The 20,627-nt window shown below is 41.3% G+C and overlaps 1 protein-coding gene and 1 long non-coding RNA gene across 7 annotated transcripts in view; one reads left to right on the top strand and one right to left on the bottom strand.

Moving 5' to 3' along the window:
* The window catches only part of PIK3CB (phosphatidylinositol-4,5-bisphosphate 3-kinase catalytic subunit beta), a 103,236-nt gene extending 94,118 nt beyond the window's left edge, over positions 1-9,118 (top strand). For all 6 annotated transcript variants that reach the window (XM_081910340.1, XM_081910343.1, XM_081910339.1 and 3 more), the window contains 5 exons: positions 2,250-2,417; positions 3,979-4,102; positions 5,038-5,183; positions 6,370-6,502; positions 7,647-9,118. In XM_081910340.1, coding sequence (XP_081766466.1) covers positions 2,250-2,417; positions 3,979-4,102; positions 5,038-5,183; positions 6,370-6,502; positions 7,647-7,784 — 709 coding nt within the window. In that variant the 3' untranslated portion in view covers positions 7,785-9,118. The remainder of the gene's footprint in view (positions 1-2,249; positions 2,418-3,978; positions 4,103-5,037; positions 5,184-6,369; positions 6,503-7,646) is intronic.
* A 6,123-nt stretch (positions 9,119-15,241) lies between these two features.
* LOC309370092 lies at positions 15,242-17,914 on the bottom strand. The gene is made up of 3 exons (XR_014168420.1): positions 17,871-17,914; positions 17,621-17,753; positions 15,242-15,459 (listed from the first exon to the last, which is right to left on the bottom strand). It is a non-coding gene; the product is annotated as an uncharacterized lncRNA (long non-coding RNA).
* Between the last annotated feature and the right edge of the window lie 2,713 nt (positions 17,915-20,627).

Here is a 20,627-nt window from a genome sequence, read left to right on the forward strand (position 1 = left end):
TGGGTTCTAGGGTGCTCCGATAACCAGGCCTTTGGGAAATGGCAAGAACAGCATCATGAAGTTCTGTGTAACGCAAGCAATTTACTCCTGAGCTGACTTACCCCCTCTACCCCACACTCCCAAGAATCCATGAAGGGAAGAATAAAGTTATGCATTGTGGAGGCTGATAAACAAAACTTATAGCAGACTTAGAGTTGCCATGTGTCTTCTTTTTCCACGATATGTCCTCTTTTTGATGGCTGTGTAAAATGAGAGTTGTCATAGCGATCCATAGTTAAAAGTAGAAGTCGGCAGATGTGCCCTCTTTTTTGCTTTTCAAAATATGGCAACAAGCCTGTGGTAAAATCTTGTCTTTGTTACAAAGAAGGTTATAAATTCAAAGATTAATTGTGATGTAAGAAAAGCACCAAACCACATCAAATTTATTTGAAAGAGGCAGGGCTTGAACTGATAGGTGGACCTTAGGGGGACATTGCAGAAGGAAAATAGCAGTCATTTCTCAGGGTGGCTTATAGATCTGTCAGTAGGCTATCTTTATATAGTTCTTTTATGGGGACGAAAGAATCCCTCTGACAGATGTTGAAGGCAAGGATGAGGTGGACCAGGGCCCTGGGGATTTGTCCCCAGCTTGACTCCTGTCAAGCTGTCTCTCTGACGAGGATGTTTTTTCCTCTGGTTGTGAGCCTACCATCCTCAGGGGGCTGAGCAGCTTTCATCATTGCCTGCTTTTGAAGGGGAAGTTGTTGGAAGCGTGCCCAGCGAAAACTGCAAGTAAGGGTGGGTTGAAATGTCACGAAGTGCAGCAGGCAGCAAGCGTCACACTTTAACCTCACAAAACCCGCCCAAAGATTCTCAGGTCGTAATAAGGGCTCAAATGCACTTCCTTAGATTGAGGCAGCAGGAGTTTCAGAAGTGCAGCTGCTGTGCGATCACCTAGAGTTGGTGGTGGGATTCAGCGTTATTATTATGTGGGGAAATGTTGAACTGAGCACGATGGCAGAGGCTGAGATGTTGTTTGCTGTGTTTGTTGACGTGATGGGAGGTGGAGACAAAAGTACATCTGAATGGCCAGAGGTTTGCCAGCCCTGCAGTGTAGGAAACTTAGAGCAAGTGGGGATGAGGATAGCTGGACTTCTACTCTGAGCATTTTTGAAAATGAAACTGTCCAATGAACATGGCTTGGCTGTGTTTGCATTAACATTCAGCTTCCTGATGATGGAGTAACAGCGTCTCATTATTTAACTCTGCATTGGTCATTGGTTTTAAACACATTGAACTGAACTTTGGCTTTGATGGGAATGTTCTTCAAAAGGAATGATTACAATCTGCAAAAGGTTGTTGTTTATTTGAAAAGCAAGCTGAGGTTGAGCTTTTATCCGTTTAATTCTCTTATAATGTTCTAATCCTCCACAAAAGTTGCATTATATATCCTACTCTGTAGGCTCCTGGTAATTGGTTTTTTTTTAAAAAAAAAAAAAACCTTCCTTCCACTTCAGGCAATTCTGCCATCCTTTATCCCATCCATTTAACAGAAAATCAAATTTATACCACAAACCCCAAACAAAAATCCATTCCAGTGCCATTCACAACATGAAACTATCCAGCCCCTAAAGCCTGGAGAACTTCTTCATTCAACTGCCCTATCATGTGTATCCATTTTTCAGAATCCAGATGCTTTATCCTTCTACAATTGTGTTCTAAAGTAATTGTGTTCCAAAGTAAGTAGCCTCATCTCATGAAGCTCCCCAAATGACTCTCCATGGGGCTGGTACACCAGAGGCCATTTCATGCCTTTTAAGTCCAAAGTGTGACTGATTTTAAATTGGCAAGATCCACTTGTCAGTTGCGAATGGGACACATGCATTAAAGTGACTGAATTTCCTTACAAAATCAATAAGGGTTAGGCTCTTGCTTCTGCATTCACTGGAAAGAGTCTCTCTTTTGTATTGGTGAGTTCTGCATGCTTGCTTCTTCTTCCACATAGTCCATTATGCCAACATACCATTCTAGCAGCTTGGAAGGAATAAATAAAAGAAATAGCACCATCTGTTGTCAGAATATTAGAACTTCAAGACTATGATTTTTCTCCCTCTGCTTCGAAATGCTAGAACTTGGACAACATGTTGTGTTGAGTTTCCAATAGTTGTTTTATTTTTTAACCCAGTCCTTCAAATTAACCTATACATTTGTCCCGAGAAATTGTTTTAAGCATGTTTCTGATTTGTTTATAATTTCTCCATTTTCCTCAGAATATTACCTTATGGGTGTTTAGCAACAGGAGATCATTCTGGCTTAATTGAGGTTGTTTCTACTTCTGAGACAATTGCAGACATTCAACTAAATAGTAGTAATGTTGCTGCTGCTGCTGCATTCAACAAAGATGCTCTCTTAAATTGGCTTAAAGAATACAATTCCGGGTAAGCTGTAATTTATTTATTTTTATGATGTTGGATTTTTCATAAAACATTGACATCTCACAGTTCACACGAATGACCTTTACAGTGTATTAGAGGTGAACTATCACAATTTGCATGTTGGTGGTGGGATCTAACTGTTAGCACAGGCCTTGAATACTTTCTCCAAGAAGCATATTGCAAAACAAGATATTTAACAGAAGCCATAAGCTAATGCAAGTTAGTGAATGGAATTAAATTCAGCTGAACGAAGTTACTAAGGGTGATTTAACTCATAAAAATTAAAACTGGAAACACCCTCTCTCTCTCTGCCTTCTTTTTCTTTTCTGCTAATTAAAAAGCAGCACCTCTCTGACATTATCTGCCAGGAAAATAAATCCCAAAAGATCCTCATTGTGTCAGGCTGTGTGGAACTCCTGACTTCCACCCTTGTGGAACTTTTCAACACATCCAGAATTCCATGTTGGAATCTGGTCTATCAGGCGTAAAGGATGCTCTGATCTTTCATGACATCCAGGGAGGGAGAGAGTGATCATTTCCACCCTTATAGTGTCCACCTAAAATTGTAATCAAAACCAACATTCTTCAGTAATTCTCCCCTTGAGAAATTCCTTCCCTCACTCATCCCTTTTATTAAATGGATGGCTTTGTTTGTTCTTCCTGGGATTCAGTTTCAGTCAAAGGCAAGAGAGTTGTAGCCGTGGTCCTTTCCACTAGGTCTATTTTGCTTTCCTTAGAATTTATTTTAGTCATAGTTAACTGACACAAGGCACACATGCCATATATTGCAGTGGGGTTTTGGGGTTTGTGGTGCACCTGAACTTCCCCTCCTTTTTATTTCCCTGCTCCACCCTCCCACAGGCCTCCTAAATCAGCCCTCTGGAACAGATTTGGGAGGGAGTGTGGGAAACAGAGAGGGGTGGAAACTCTATGGCATGAATGGAAATCCTTGCACCAATAGAACCCAGAGCATTGGATACCACCCATAGTTTCCAAAAAGATTGGCCACTGATGCTTTAAATGTCTCCTGTCACCGTTCCTTTCAGTGTCCTTGCTTAAAGCTACAGTCTTTCAAGCCAGGCAGGCATTCAGATCCTGAGATCCAGTTTAACTGATCCTCAGCACTGTGTTTCTGAGCAGAGTTTTGGAAGTTGCAGGCAATAATTGTGAGAGGCGTGTTCCGTGTTGTCAGCAAGGTGCTTGATGCGTTACCATTGCCAAACAATGAATATTGCCTGTTCATTGTATGTTTTCACAGTAAATCTCATAAAGGACAAGCGTAGCTCTCTACAGTGTTCTTTCTGTGAATTAAATTTGCACAGCAATTTCACATATTGGAAGGCCCCCATAAAAACACAGCTCACAATGTTTCATTATCTGGTTATATTCAAAGAGACTCTAAGGTAGATTTTGTGTTTGTCTTCTATCTAGGAAGATGCTTACCTGATGCTGTGCAAGGGGCAATTCAGGATATGCCAGTTTCTCTTCTTTAATTTTAAGCAGCATGGATTTGAACAAAATGCATTAATATATCAATAAAATCCATTTTTTCTTTTCAATTCAGAGATGATTTGGATCGAGCCATTGAGACATTTACTCTCTCTTGCGCTGGCTACTGTGTAGCTACTTACGTGCTGGGCATAGGAGACAGACATAGTGACAATATTATGGTCAGGAAGAATGGACAGGTAAGGTCATGGTAGGCAAACAACGCAGTACATAATCTTCTTGGGGAAATGTTTTGCTTGGAACCTAGTGTATTGTATGGATTTTATTTATATCCCACCCTTTGTCCCTCCTATAAATAAATCTGGTAGCACAGGTGCAAAGCTAAGCTGGGTCCAGTATGGTTTCATATTGGATGGAGGACCACATGTTGGAATTTCTGCCTTGCAGGGGGTTGGACCTGATGACCCTCAGGGTCCCTTCCAACTCTACTACAATTCTATGATTTTACGATTCATCACAAGCAAATCACACAAGCGGGTCACATTAAATTAAAAACAATACAGAAATCAGTAAAGCAATAAAATCTGAATTGCTTCAGTTGCTTCTTATGAAAATACCACATAGTTTGCTTATCTCAACTGCCATCTCCTCCAGAGGCAAGGAGGAAGACAAGGGTTTTCAGCTGGTGGCAAAAGCTGAACTATCAGCCGCACATTGGAGGGGAAGAGCATTACACAGCTGGGCTCTATCCCAAACTAACGCACGTGGGACTTCACTCAGTGATGGAACAACACTTTCAAAGTGTAATACCCTTCTAAATCATGTACCATTCTATAAATACTAAGATCCACTTTCTACATGGCATTTTCCTACACAGGTATTAAATGTAGAAAAAACTTCGTGTTTGGGGACTATGAAACCTGCTCTGTTTTGCATTTCATTAATATGTAACGGTGGCTTCTGCCTAGGGCCGTATGTCTGGTGCTGTGCTGATTTACTTGCTAATAAAGTAACTTTTAAGTCACAAACCATTTCTGAGCATTGGGGCTAGAAGAAAAATTATTCATGTTGCATTTTGGAGAAAATGCATGTAATAATGCTTTAACAATTACAGCAACAGAATTATGAAATTATTGATTTATTCACTAACTTCTCTTCCTATTCCTTTTCGCAGCTCTTTCACATAGATTTTGGCCATATTCTTGGAAACTTCAAATCCAAATTTGGAATTAAAAGGGAGCGAGTGCCTTTCATCCTTACCTATGATTTTATACATGTCATTCAGCAGGGGAAAACTGGAAACACTGAAAAATTTGGCCGGTGAGTCCTAAATTCTCAAAATAATTTCCTAAGATATTATAGTGGACCACAAAATGAAGTCATCAAACAGTAAAATAAAAACAAAGCCATAATTATGAACAAAATCACACAATATAATCTCAGTGTTGAAACTGATATTTTGTTAAAGCAATTCATTAATTTCAGTGGGTCTGCTCTGAGTAAAATTTAGTGGACTACCACCTCTACAGTCACACAGCTTATCTCTTTTCCCTTGTAAACTCTTTCTGTTTCTCTGTCATAATATGATGTACACACACACTCACAGCTTACTTGTGTTCACATGAAGGTTCTCTTTCAGTGTATCAAGTCTAATTTCTTAATCTTCCTGTTAGTAGGCTAAGAAAAACTAGGCATAGTAAACACACTGGAGAATTTAATTTTGGAAGGCATATTAAGGTACAAACACACTCAGAAACGTGTGGAATTAAGTGTAATGGTATCTTTGGAATATGTATTCCTATCACTAGGGAGCAGCTCAGACATGTTTGCTTCCAATAACAGCATATCCACAATAATTTCCAGTTTTCTGATCTTCCTTCATGGAATCACCCCAGTATGACTTTCCCTAAACTAAGTAACAGTTTCTGCTACAGTCAAGTCTTTCTTGAAGGGCCTTTACATTGCTGCTGCACCATAATCCATCGCAATCCTTTTCAAATCTTGCAAACTAGTTAACCTGGTACTTTCACGTGCGCTGCAGTATGTGTGAATCCCTCTCTCCCTCCATCCATCCATCCCTCCCTCTCCCCCTTCCTCTCCCTCCTGCATGCCATAGAACAACGCCCCATAAACCATACAGACACCACCTGTTCCTTGGCTACATTAATTTGCTTTGGCGCTGCAATACAAATGACTATATTTGGCTTCCTTCCTTCTAGCAACTGGAGTTGTGCTGCTCTTGTATTTTCTGTTGCTACGCAGGGGAAAAACAAGTGTTTGCAAGGGATCCCTTTTTTCACCTAAAGAGGGAACAGCCCTTGGTTTGTCCACGTCAATTTGCAAGATGGGTGCAGGTGATGGGTTAGCGAGTTCATTTACCTCAGATAACAGCAATGAGTCAATCCTGTTCAAACAAATGTCTCTTGAACCAGATCAGGCTGCCTGGGGTCTGGCCTATTTTTTGTTGCCCTGCTTTACAGTATGTGTTTGTTTGTGCATGTTAAAGGTTCCGCCAATGTTGTGAAGAAGCGTACTTGATTCTGCGAAAACATGGAAACCTATTTATCACTCTCTTTGCACTGATGTTAACAGCTGGGCTTCCAGAGTTAACCTCTGTTAAAGACATCCAGTATCTAAAGGTAAAACTCTGATAGGCACCTTAGGTGATATTTGTGCTTTTTCCTAACCATGTTCAAAGTTTGTTCACTGTGATGCTCCTAATGTAACTGGTGTGGTCTTCCTCATATGCTGTGAACATTAAAAGCTGAGGTCATTGGTCCCTCTAGTCTAGTTCTGTCTACTTCAAAGGACGATGGCTATCCAAGACCTCAAACAACATGGTTTGTTTTCTTTCATCTGAATACTAGATAAGTCTATACTCCATAGCAGAGGTTTTCAACCTTTTTGAGTCCACGGCTCCCTTGACCAACTACATTCTTTCTGCGGCACCTCTGTGGGGTTTAGGAGCCCAGTTATGTCACCCCTTGCTTGCACAGCTGACAGCCCCTCACCCCTTCCTTGTGGAGGGTTCCCTCAGCCTCTTCTCTTCTCCCCTCTCCTTGGGAGTCCTCTGGGTTGCAACACCTGTTCTAAGGCCTTAAATGACCATTTTAGGTTATATTTTAGTGATTAAGATTTAACTTATATATATTTTAACTGCTTCTTTATCTGTATTGTCCCTGTTATACCCAATTGCAATTTCAAATGTATCCCTGTCGTGTTTTATTATTTCCCTGATGTTGTATGTGAGCTGGAACTGGTCTGTGACCAAAATTAATAAATTCATTCATTCAGCCACAGCTGCTGCCCCTGATTTCTGAGCTGCCCCCGCTGCCCCAAAGAGAGGTGCCTTTTCATGCTGCCCCCATAGGGGCCTGGGAAGCACCCCCTGCCCAGCCCCAGAGGCACCACTTTCCTGCAGAGCTTGTAGCTAGGGCTGCTGCAACAAACAGCTGTGCAGGCCTTTGGGAGGCAGAGATACAAGAGCGCATTAGAGGAGAGAAGGAAAGAGGGACAGAGGCCAGTGTTGCCCGTGGCACCCTAGGGTGTCACAGCACACTGGTTGAAAACCACTGCTATTTAGTTCTCAAATTGGGCAGATTTATTTTTGTGTCAGACTGAAGAAACAATACTGTTCATAGAGTATAAGAAGCATATTCTTACTGTGTGCAGCAAAACAGTGGCAGTTTGCCATGGAATAGCAGTATTGGCAATTAAAGAATTCTCAAGGGTTGGTTATTCAAGGCAAATAGCAATCTTCTTAATACTACTTTTTGTTCCTAGGACTCCCTTGCCTTAGGAAAGAATGATGAAGAGGCACTAAAGCAATTTAAGCAGAAATTTGACGAAGCGCTCAGAGAAAGCTGGACTACTAAAGTGAACTGGATGGCACACACGGTCCGGAAGGATTACCGATCCTAGGTGGTTCATGAATTTGCACTAAGCTTAATGTTACCCTGACAATAAAGTATTAAAAGGGAAACAACAGACTCCTTCTCAAAACAGACCCAAGGAAATTGCCTGAACGATTTCTGATTTTATTTTGCACTCTGCTTTGGAATGCTTCCACAAGATTCGGGATTTTGTAACATTAGCAGATTCCTCAATCGCTTCTGCTGACTTTGCACGCTGAAAGCTACCACTAAGCTTTTATATTATTATTATTTTGATACATTGAGAAGCTGTAAATATTTGAGATTTTTTATGTTTGGACAGTGTTCTTTAACTTGGTCTAGATGGGTAAAGACTTTTTGAAGATCCGATTGCTAAACAGCATCAGAGATGTTTCTGATGTCTTTAATTCTGCTGCAACTGAACATTGTTGTGTGTATATATACTTTTTTCTGGCACAAACATATTTGTTCTGCTGTAAATAACTGCCAGATCATTCATTGTACAGCAGGGTGCTGCTTTATTGTCTTGAACTACTGCCAGAAGAAGAGAGGTTTCTACATTTAATAATGAAAAGAAAAATATTTAAAGAGACTCTTTTGCCCCAAGTGCTCTGTGTTGATATAACTGTATTGGAATGTATGTAGAGCATATATGTTTGGGACAACCTTTTGCTCTTGGAAATTCCACCTCAACGTTTACTGCCTTTTTGAATTTTATTGAACGTTCAGCGAAAGCCTGCAACATCTAAGCTTTTGAAGACACTTCAATAAAGAGATTGTCACTGGAAAACCAACAGGCCACCCATAACAACTATATTATCTGCACACATTTGTGTAAATCACAAAATGGAAAGCATTAAGCATCATAGTCAGGTTTTGTATATGCAGCTCAAACTAAGGGAAGTGTATGTTCAAAACCAAGAGATTGTGATTTTTTAAAAATGCTATATTATGGCATTTTTAAACAGTACTCCAGAAGGGAGTCAGACCTGTTCTTTACTACTTAAATGCCTGCAGCACTGTTTGTTTTGTCAAGGAAGTTTGTATTTTGCCTAAGTTGATACATGGGAGAAACTGGATTTATTTTAATTTATCCAATGAGGTACCATACTTTAAGGTGCTTATAACAGAAGAGTAATTCAAGTTAAAAGTGCAATAGGAACTGCTTGTTTAAAGATGTAAACATAAAATGTTTTGAAACAGTGGCGAGGTGAACTTCTAACTACTGCTTACTCGCCAAAGAACACTGGTAGTTCTTAACTTTGGTGATGATTGAATGAAAGTAATTATATATAAGGTTGTCTTTGAATCAGAACAATGATTTTAAATAGGAATTGCATTAAAGTCTATTTTACTTTGTCAGATGTGTTTGTGTTTCTCTAAAGTATACTATATTCAGTTGGATAGAGTTCTGTGTTAATAGATGCCTTATGAGGAATGGCTAAGGGAGCTGGGTATGTTTAGCCTGGAGAAGAGGAGGTTAAGGGGTGATATGATAGCTATGTTCAAATATATAAAAGGATGTCACATAGAGGAGGGAGAAAGGTTGTTTTCTGCTGCTCCAGAGAAGCGGACACGGAGCAATGGATCCAAACTACAAGAAAGAAGATTCCACCTAAACATTAGGAAGAACTTCCTGACAGTAAGAGCTGTTCGACAGCGGAATTTGCTGCCAAGGAGTGTGGTGGAGTCTCCTTCTTTGGAGGTCTTTAAGCAGAGGCTTGACAACCATATGTCAGGAGTGCTCTGATGGTGTTTCCTGCTTGGCAGGGGGTTGGACTCGATGGCCCTTGTGGTCTCTTCCAACTCTAGGATTCTTTGATTCTATGATTCTAATATTAAGCTGCAATCATGTTGGGGATTCACAATTTGTGAACATGCTAAGAGGCCAAAGCTCAATGGGGAATATGTCATAAATGTGAAATTACACTAATTATGCACAAGTGTGTGAGCATACACACAGTAGCACTGAGAAGCTTTCAATTACTCTTTCCATGATGTAAAATTTCATTTATTTCAGTATTGTCATTTACTATACTGTATCATCAGTCTGGAATCCAGCTGCTTAATTATTCCCATGTTTGTGTTTCAATGGGAGATCCAGCTTGTATTCTGGTGCCTATGACAGTGAAACATCCTATCTAAGTGGAATGAAGCTATCTATCATCTATATCTATCATCTATCTATCATCTATCTATCTATCTATCTATCTATCTATCTATCTATCTATCTATCTATATCTATCTATCATCTATCTATATCTATCATCTTCCACCTTTTCTCCAAGTATGGTGCAAATGGTTCTCAATTTTATCCTCACTAATAACCCAGTGAGATGTTAGGTTGAGAGTGTGTGTGGCTACACCTAGGTCATCTAGTAAACTTTGTGGGTAGATAACCCTGGTCTCAGCACTCTTAACTACTACGCAACACACACCATGTGCACCAGATATAGTGCTTTTCAGGCAGATTGGACAGTTTCAGTTTTATATGTAATTCCAAGAGGTGCACCTCACACCAGGTGTGCCTAACCTGTGGCTCTCCAGCTGTTGCTGGACTCCCAACTGCATGACCAGTTATCAGGGGTGATGGGAGTTTGTAGTCTAGAAAGGTTAACCATCCCCTGCCCTATCCTCTTCAGATTTGATTTTGATGGTGAGGCCCAGCTCCATTTTTCCTGCTAGTAATTTCTCTGTGTTTATATCCTTTGGGCACAAAAAATTCAAGTCTTCTGTTACTCCTCCAAAAATCAGACTTGCCAAATCTCCAACAGGATAAAGGGCCCCCCTTTTATAGATGCCATTTTTATATGTTCTCTCCCTCCTTCCCCCTTTTCATGCATTGTTTTTATACCTGTTAAGGCTGTTGGATGAGTGTTGTGATTTTTCTTTGCAATAGAAACCAATGAAAAAAAACGAATACCTAATTGCTTTTCATTTATAATTTATTCACTTGAATTCCCATTAGTTTTCCTAACAAACAAGTGGGGCTCAATGGTTTCATTTAGTTGTTCAAATGAATGCTCTTCCCTTTTGTCATAAAACGCCTATGATCACAGTTTTCTTCTGAACCCTGTCCCTCGTTTACCTTCAAAGCCAATGATAACCCTTACACTGCAGCACCTCCAAAGAACTGTGAGTGAAAGAGAAACGGATGCTAGCACTGTGTGCAAACCCTGGCAAGAGTTGTGCATCAGTTCTTGTGCTTTTGCTGGCTGAAGATGTCACACAAGAACATTTTTGCATTCAGTTTCACTGTTGCCATGCAGCACTTTAGCATGAGGTATCAAACAGTTCTACTACAGGTGGAAAGGCGTTGCTGGGATCCATTGCACATAAAGGAGGCATTGCTATGGTCATTTACAGAAAGGTAATGCCCTTCTGTTCTGCTGCAGCCCCACTCCCACCTTCACTGGAGCTAAGACCCGTGTGCCTTGAGGGGGGAGAAACAAGGAAGGCTGGGAATCACCAGTTCCTGAAGACACCATCAATAGAAAGATCTCTTAGGAGCACCACCACCACCTCCTTTCCTGAGGCATCTTCACATAGACCTGTGGGTTCCTGAGGGAAAACAGAAGTGAGGAAGCCTAGGCCCATGGAGCTTGTGGAATCTGCTCCTAAAGTTAGTCTGATAATGTTTATTACCGTTTGTGTTGAGGTTCTAAGTTGTGAGGTGCCTTGGCAGAAAGGTGGTACATAAGAGTGCTGTTGATCTGAATGCATATCCTAGTAAGGAGTTGAACATACGACATGCTGGCATGGAGAAGGCCTAGCTAGCAGATCTGAGGTGCCTGTTGATCTTCTGCTGCCTCAGAATCAGGCACCTTATGAATACAGTATTTACTAGGGGCAGAAAATTTGGCAACAAGCTTAGCCTTGCTCTCTTTATTACTAACCATATCTCCAGCTGTAATAATTAAGGCCATAATTTCCATCCTCTGTTCAGCCACTTGCACATCTAGCAGGCTACTCAGTTTTTCCCTGGCCCATAGACCTTAATCCCATCATTAACAATTAGCTGGTATTCTCAGAAATAGATCAAATGCCAATTTACTTGATAGGTCACATCTCATGTTATTTCAGAAAGTAGGAGATGCCCCAGTATGGTAGTGCCCTAGATTGTACAGAAGGAATTTATAGTGCAAGGTTTTCTGGTGCCAGCGTTATAGCAGCTCCAAGAGACGTAATGCTGAAATGGAAAGAATGTATATCCCTGGCCTGCCAACATTACCAAAGCAGTCCAGGAAAGAAGTCATGCTGCTGTGGTTTCTGTGCTGCTGAGGTAATATTGGAAGATACTGTCAAGGGCTTTGGCTGCCATTACTCTTGGATGGCTCTCCTATGCCTGTCCCAATAATTTGCTTCTTCAATGTGTGACTGGAAATGGCTTCAAATCAGAGAAGTCTCTGGTCTCATGGTAGTTCTGTGTTCAAACCCCACTCAGTATGGAAATAGTTCAGAATGCAAGCGACACCCGGGAAAACTTGTTTATTATTCTGCATGTAAAAGTTGTTATGGATTGGAGGATATTAGAGAGGGGTTGGCTTGAGATAACCCTGTTGTCATGGTCAGACCATTTTCTGTGGAGCTTTAGTCTGAAAGAGTCAACTGCTCCCTGCAGAGGAAGGAGGACGAATTAAGATGGCCTGCTCACAGAGATATATAGCAACTGAGGTGAAATGAAGTGGTAGCTAGAGGCTTTTTAAACATTAAATACTTAGGTGAAGAAGGGATCCTTCCATCACTGTCCTATTCCTCATAACACCTTTAGGCTATGGAATACAGCTTGTGAATACATCCTAGGACTAGCCCATCTCCTTTATGGTATCACTTTAGGTATGCGCTGCTTAAAGAAAAATTCAGGTATTTCTTCTCCCTCTACCAGCTATTATGGATGATGCCAATTAGCAGCTGTTATCTATGATAACTGTGTGGCTCCTCCAAGCTGGGTGAAAACAGACCAGTTTACCACATGGCTAACTTGGGAGTTTGCCTGCTGCTTACATGGGCGTTAAAATGTGCTAAAAGGAAAACAGATGACCTTGGCTGCCTTTGTGTTTGCTGTGGTTGTCATTGCTCCGCCCCTAGTTACTGACTTGTTCTATTGCTATGGAGTGAAGAGACATTTCTCTCCATGCCTTGCTGCAGTGTTTTATCACTACTTGCTGGTTCTCTGCCTTGGGAAGGTGATGGTTAATCCATTCTCACATAGTGATGCATAGTGATAGTGTTTCAAAGAGGTCAATAAAATATTCCCCCCTATTTGGAGTTGATCTCAGGAATTACTTTTTTTAAAAAAGGTTGTGCTGCTGTTTAGCTCATGGCACCCATTACTGTGTGTAATTTCACAGTTAATTCTCACACGTCCTCACAACTCTTCATTGCACTACACACAGCGATAACAATACCTTCCATGATCACAGAATCTCTCAAACAATGATGATCCGACCATCTTATTATGGGATAGGCCAAGATTCAATCCTTAGGCTTTTATTCCCCTCTACCCATTGTTCTCCAGGAAGAAACAGCCACTTTTCTTAGCCTGCAGTGGTGAAAGTCTGAGATATACATTTGAAAAATAACTCCTCTGAAAACGCAGCAGATATTTTGAGAACTGCCAAAAGCCCAAGAGAGATTTAACCATTTCAGAATATATAAACACTTCTAGGAACAGAAATCTGAAAATCTGAAAAACATAGGGGGGGAAAGCGAAGAAGATGATGTTTCTTTAAAAGTAGCTCTTGCTGGGACATTGTAGCCCAGGAGTGGCGTAGCGTGGGGGGTGCAGGGGGGGCAGGCCGCACCGGGCGCAACATCTGGGGGTTAGGGTTGGGGGCGCATATCCACGGGTTAGGGGGTGCAAATCCACGGGTTAGGGGGCACAAATTACTTGCCTTGCCCCGGGTGCTGACAACCCACGCTACGCCACTGAGCCCAGGAGAATAGTTCCCCACTTTGATATCACCTGCTTTGGGTTATTAATACAAACAAGCCCTTTTCAAACATTCTTCCCTCACATGAATACAATTGCATGAGGGGAAGCTGAGGCATGTTTATTGGCTCTGCCCTCCTACAGCATTCTCTGCACCCCATCCATGTGGGGTGGGTGAGGAAGAGCTCCGAAGGGGAGGGATCCTGTTCTAGAGATGTGGGCTCCCCACATGATTTAAATTGTCTGAGAGAGTGAGAGAGCGAGCGAGCAAGGATGCAGAGCCAGGTCAACCAAACACAGCTCTAACTTCTGAAAGGGAATACAATCAATTTACCAAGTGGTTATTGTGGGTTCATAAGGAACCCAGGCTTTAGCAAACAGTAGGTTGTTAGTGGGGTGCAGGGGGGGAGTCACACCCCAGGAAGCTGACATATACCAGGTCATACAATGGGTCCATCTAGGTCAGTATTGCTTCCACAGACTGAAGCTGATCTCCAGGGTTTTAGGCAGGGGATATTGCCAGTCCTACCTGGACATACCAAGGATTGAACCTAGAACCTTCTGCATACAAGGCAAATGATCTAACACCAGTAACCTTTCCTCAGTGCAGACTATGCAAATCTGTGGTCAAAACCAAACCTTAATATTGGGTAGCTGTTTGCCTGAATTGGATCTATGGCTCCCATGACAAGATGTGAAAGAAAAATAAGGGGTTGGGGGACACCCCCCAAAATGACTAGTGAACCTCCAGAAGCCACTGACCTAAAATGGATCTCTGGACTTACCCAGAAAGGCCATTTTGTTTCCACGTGTCCAGACAATGGCTCCATGTTGTGTGAATCCAGCTATGAAAAAGCTTGCTGCATTAGGACCTGTAACCACATAAGTAGACTGATACTTTCGGGTGCTGAGACGAGTTTGCTCATTTTCTGTTCTGCTGTGGCTAGAGATGGCAAGTCTCCAGAATGACTCCTGGTTGTCTGGATTCACCCAGAGAATGCCCTTGTCCGGTGGCTTTTAAGTAGTCTCAGTCTTTCTGTACAACCCACATACAAACACTGTTTAAAACTTCAATAAAACTTTAATATACTAGAACATCAACAAACATTTTTCTGACAACAGGTCCTAGATCAGACAATATATTTTACTGAGCTAGCCTGACTTGCCAAGATCTGCATCAATGCAACCCTATTATTTTCTCGACTGAGAAGTGAAATCAATTACTGTATGTTTCATGCAGCAGAGGGAATACAGCTTCCTGTGCTTTGTTGGTGATTTCACATACTAACCTTGCACACCGACTCGGCAATGTGCACACTACTGAGCCATTTGAAAAGAATCGATCTGGCTATTGAATGCCTGCTAGGCAGGGCAAGGAAATTTCTTCACTTTGTCTCTACAAAGTCAGGACAGAGAGAGTCGCAGTAGAGATTCGGTTTCCAATGTAGCCAGGTTACAAGACCTGCCAGGAGAGAAGGATGGTCCTGCACAGTGCTTACATACATGGTGGTCTTGGGGAAATTCAGAATCCAAGCAGCAAAATGAGTGCCTTCCTCTGTCATAGTGATCTAGCAAACTGTGAGCAATGAAGCTGCTTTCAGTATGTAGCATGTTGCACACCCTGCAAACGACAATTTCGCATTTGGGACACATTTTCCCAGAGTGAGCCTTCCCCAAGGAACACATCTCCTTCTGGGCTTTCAGCTGCATGGACTCTTTTCTTTGCACACCTCTCTTCTTGTCTTCAAGGTGCCCATTATTTTCCTGAGGACTAAAAAGCCAAGACAAAATAGTGATCTGAACAGTCAGTGGCAGCTACCATTTTCCAAAGTGCATCAGGGCAAAGGGCCTTCTCGGTGGTGGCGCCCGCCCTGTGGAATGCCCTCCCATCAGATGTCAAGGAAATAAACAGCTATCTGACTTTTAGAAGGCCTCTGAAGGCAGCCCTGTTTAGGGAAGTTTTTAATGTTTGTTTGATTATTTGTTTGTTTTTAAATAATTTTTATTAAATTTTCCATTTTAACAATCCAATCAGATCACATTAAGTGTTCCAAATTATATAAATATATATCATATGGTCCAAATATTCTGCCAAATTATAAATTTTTGTTGGGGCTTCCCATGCTTCAAGTTCAGTGGGACTCTAATCAAATGTTTGATAGTTTATTGTGCTTTTAATTCTGTTGGAACTCGGAGCCGCCCAGAGTGGCTGGGCATAAATTTATTTTTATTTTTATTTTTATTTTATTTATTTATTTATTTATTTTTTATTACCACCACTTTTCACTGCATGTATGATGAATCATAGAATTTTAGAGCTGCATAGCAGAAGGAGGCATCACACTGGTGAACTACCAAAAAAAGTAATCAAGCCATTTGAGTATTTTTTTTTTGAAGATTTAAAGGGATTTATTACCTCCTCAGCCTAATATCCTGCCACCAAACCAGGAGGGCCCTGGGAGGGATAGATCCTGGCTTTGCCTCATGGTGACCCAGCAACTGGAGGGAGCTGACAAGTTGCTCAGCCAATCAGGAGAGGGAGGGGAATTTAAGTTAATAATCAGCTGGGACTGTCAGAGAGTGCAGTCAGAGATTGTCTATGGGTTAGACAGGAACCTGGGATTGGAGACAGGGTGGGCAACTGGAATCTCTGACTATCTGAGTGGACTCTGGTAGGGTATATCTGTCAGTGGGAACAGATTTTAACTAGCTGAGGGAAATTTTAGGATTCTAGAAAGGACTGGGTGGTGTACAAAAATAACCATCCTAGAAAGAAATTATCTTTCCAAAGTCAGGTTTAAAATATGAAGTTAAGCACAATCTTAAATATTTCTGTAAAGAGTGTTTGTATGAAACAAAGTGTTGTGCCTTACAAAAGTCACCAGTGAGCTATACAGTTTGGTTTAGACAAGCCTACCCAGATATCTAGGGCGATGCGTTTTTAGTTTTTGCTGGTTTAAATTTTGTGAATGTTTTAAATAATTTTTACCAATAATTCTATTGTTATATTCCATTTTTAAACCAAGCATATTTTTTGTTACAATCAAGCATATCCTGTTTATTCCCCATTATTTCTATATATAATATTCTGGTCCAGAGTTTTCTTACCATTGTTCTTCTTTCGGTGCACAGTGCAAAAATCTACATTTTTCAGATTACACATGAAATAAAACACAGTTGATCATAGTTCATGGGAAGGACAATGTGGAAGCAGATGGTTGTAAAACAATTATGGCTTTAAAGGTAATCAGCAGCACCTTGAACTGAGCCAGTGAAAATGGCAATTTTGACTGGGGTTGCCAGCTGGTCAGCAGAGGGATGGCTGTACCTCCCCTTGTACCTTTAACAGCACCTTAATAAGCAAACAGCAGATAAACTTACAGCACTTCCAGATGAGCTGCTTATGAAGCATTCAGCCCAATTTGTTCACAGAGAGATTCAAGGACACTGGCTAGTTAACAAGCATTATTCCAAATTGCTTGCAGGTTAGATGAAGCCGCATCAAAGAAGTAATACCTCCCTCTTTCCCGTTCAATTCTCCCATCGCTTTCCTTATCACAAAACTTCCAGTATTTGGGGGGAAGTGACTTTATTGTGCAAACTCTCTAATCAGCTGTAATTGTGCATACCGAATTTGCCAATTAGTAAATGAATCCCACTCGAAAATAGCAACGGTCTGAAAGAACCCCAAGATGTTATTAATTCCTGGTGTCTGCATAGCAAGCTGCTGCTCAGGGCAATGGAGCCACCTGAAAATATGGCACTCTTTGATGTTGCCGCCCTTTGTCTGTCTCAGCTGTTTAGTTGATCAACCTTCTTTTCCCTTTCATGATTACTCAGTGTTCACAATGGCTCCGGTGTCCAATTTTAGTTCAACCCATGCCATTTTTAATTTTCATTAGAAATAAAATATTAAAAAGAGAAACACTTACATCACATTCCGTGAAGGTCCAGAAAAGAGACTGAGTGTTGAAAGCCTCTTCTTAAAGAGATGCCCATCCTTTTTCCTGCAGTGTTTTGCATCACCGATACCCTCTTCCCTTCTTGACTTATTGAAACTCCGGCCTGTCTCAATGGAAGAGCAGAATACAAAAGTATGCTCTCTGATCATCATGTTTGCAAGTAAGGAGCTTACTCCCCAAGGGAGGGTGGGATGGTCATAAGTCCAAGTTGCGTACTAACCTGCAGGCATCTTTGGAAAGCAGCGCGTCTCAGGCAATGAAAACTCCAGCTTCAGGGATCCCTAAAAAAGAAGAGATGGCCGGGTGTGCCTACTTCAACAAACCAGAAGCAGCAATGGTTGCAAAGTTTAAAAATTGCCTCTCTCCCTTTCCAAATGACCCTTACAGAGCAGTGGTAGAAGCAACAAGAGTCTCCCGTGTATGCAGAGCATGGGAAGGAGAATTCGGTTCTTGTAATGAAGCAAGCGCAAAGCCAGAAAGTGAACTGTTGCTCAGGGCGCTGCATATAAACAATTTCTTTCTCCTTTTGGTAAATCAACTGATTAGTCTTCATTTCCGCGACGTGTCACTGCATCTCCAAGACAGATCCTTTTGCCTACTCTAATTGCATTAGTCTCTCTGCTCTCCAGTTGATATTTTAGTAATTGTATTTACTTTTGGCTGATGGACTTGCCCCACAGTTTACACTTGCTCTCGGTCTCCGGTAAGTACCTTTGGCTCATCCTGGTGATTTGTCAGATCTGGAAGCATTTCCCAATAATTACTTCTAAGAACAGATAATTAAAACTAATTTTGAAAAGTAGTTGTAAAGTATTCCTATTCCTGCACTAAACTGCAGTCCCAAACTACATCATACTGACTATTCCTTAATTATAGTCTGTTTAAGAAGCTACTGAATTATAGAATAAGGGGGCCCAGTCTGACAGTGAAATTCATAGTCTTATAGGTTTGGGGTCTTCGGGCAGACTCTCTCTCTCTGTCTCTCTCTCTCTCTCTCTCTAACATTAAGAAATATATTTACCCAAAATCCAGATTGAAATCCCTTTTCAGAAACAGGGGAAGATAGTCCCATTTTCAATTCAGCCTAGAGACTTCCTCACCTTACTATTCCCATCACCTGCCAAATATCCAGATTTTACCAGCAGTAATTAAGTCCCACCCCTTTGTGACATCACCTCTGCAAATGAGAGAAAGGCTCTGTGCTTTCTGACCTGTTGGATGAAAAGCCATAGCTCAGTAGCAGAACACATGGATGCCTAAGGGTGAGGGTTCAATCTCCAAGTCGGATCAAGACAGATCCCTGCCTGAATTCATGAAGAGTTGTTCCCAGTCATTGTAGATACTGAACTAGCTAGATGGACCAGTGGTTTGACTTGATAAGGTAGCTTCCTATCAGCTATGAATACTACCTCCAATGGCTCTAAGACATAGCAGAGTGAATGAGGCAAAAAGAATTGTTGTGATTGCTCGTGCTATCGAAGCTTTCCTCTGTTGGTTTGGAGGCACTGTAGTTTGCTCAGAATGCTAACATTTTGAGGGGTAAATTACAGTGCTCAGAATTCACCAAGGGAAGGAATATGATCCAAATGCAGCCAGTGACACCCTTCTCTTCCAGTAACGATCTCCTTTTTCCTAAGGTAAAATAACTGCTTTAGGGCATCAACTGCTGTTTAAAATTTACAGTCCTATCCACATTTACTAGAGAGTAAATTCATTTAATTCATTGAGACGTACATCTGTGTAAATGTAGACAGGTATTATTGAATGTATGATCTTGTATACCTGTGGTACCTCAATAAAATTTACCTGCATACTCTTATTTATAATTATTTGTTTATTTGTAGTATTTTTTCCTTTCTCTTCAGGAACAAAATGCTTCATGGGTGGGTAGGGGGGAGCTCTGGGATTACTCAGTTGGCAGAGCATGAGAATCTCAGGGCTGTGGGTTCAAGCCCCATGTTGAGAAAAAGATTCCAGCATTGCAAGGGGTTGGACAAGGAGATCCTAAAGGTCCCTTCCAACTCTACAATTCTATGATTCTAAGATCAATAATACCAAGAGATACCCTGACCACAGGCTTGCAGTCGGAAAGACATGACACAAAATGGAAAAGAAAACAAGAAAACTCAGGCATCACTTCCTAAAGCTACATTGTAGCTTATAGTGACTGTTACAGGTATCTGGGGGATTTCTGACTTCTCTAACAGTCTTTTACTATAGAGCTTTGATACTTTTGGGAATAATATCATTGGACTTAATCATACTTGGACATTCAACACAGGGAGTCCAGTTCTAAGTGTGCTATTTAAGCACACTGCTTTACTGCAAGTAAAAAAATATTCAGAGAGCCAGTTTCTCTAGGCCTCATTGGAGTAAAGTATGCAGTTTCTGCAAATATTTGTTGGTCAAAGTAAATTCCAATGCACTTATGGATAGGAGACTGAGTTCCCTGTTCCTTTAATTGTTTGGGAGAAATTGAAGGTTCAGTCACAGCTTTTCTCATCACTGCACAATGAGCTACACCTGCCAAAATTCCTTTCTTCTTCTATACAACCATTTAAAGGCATAGGAACCTATACTCCTTTGCATCTGGTCACCAGAGATCCAAAACCTGCAATGAGAACATTGCATGAGAGAAGGTATGCTACAACTTAAGATTGACCCTTGAGTTATATATATGATAAGAGATGGAGAGGGGGCTTTTATTACTCTCTTTACATTCCTTTCTGTGTAGCTGGAGGAGATGGGTAGCAGTGACCGTGGAATGATGATGATGATGTAATTATTTGTACTCCTGCCCATTTGACTGGGTTGCTCCAGCCACTCTAGGAGGCTTCCAACAAAATATAAAAACACATTAAGGTAAAGGGACCCCTGACCATTAGGTCCAGTCATGACCGACTCTGGGGTTGCGGCGCTCATCTCGCTTTATTGACCAAGGGAGCTGGCATACAGCTTCTGGGTCATGTGGCCAGCA

The sequence above is a fragment of the Podarcis melisellensis genome (genome assembly GCF_964234715.1).
Source record: "Podarcis melisellensis genome assembly, chromosome: 5".
Lineage (NCBI taxonomy): Eukaryota > Metazoa > Chordata > Lepidosauria > Squamata > Lacertidae > Podarcis > Podarcis melisellensis.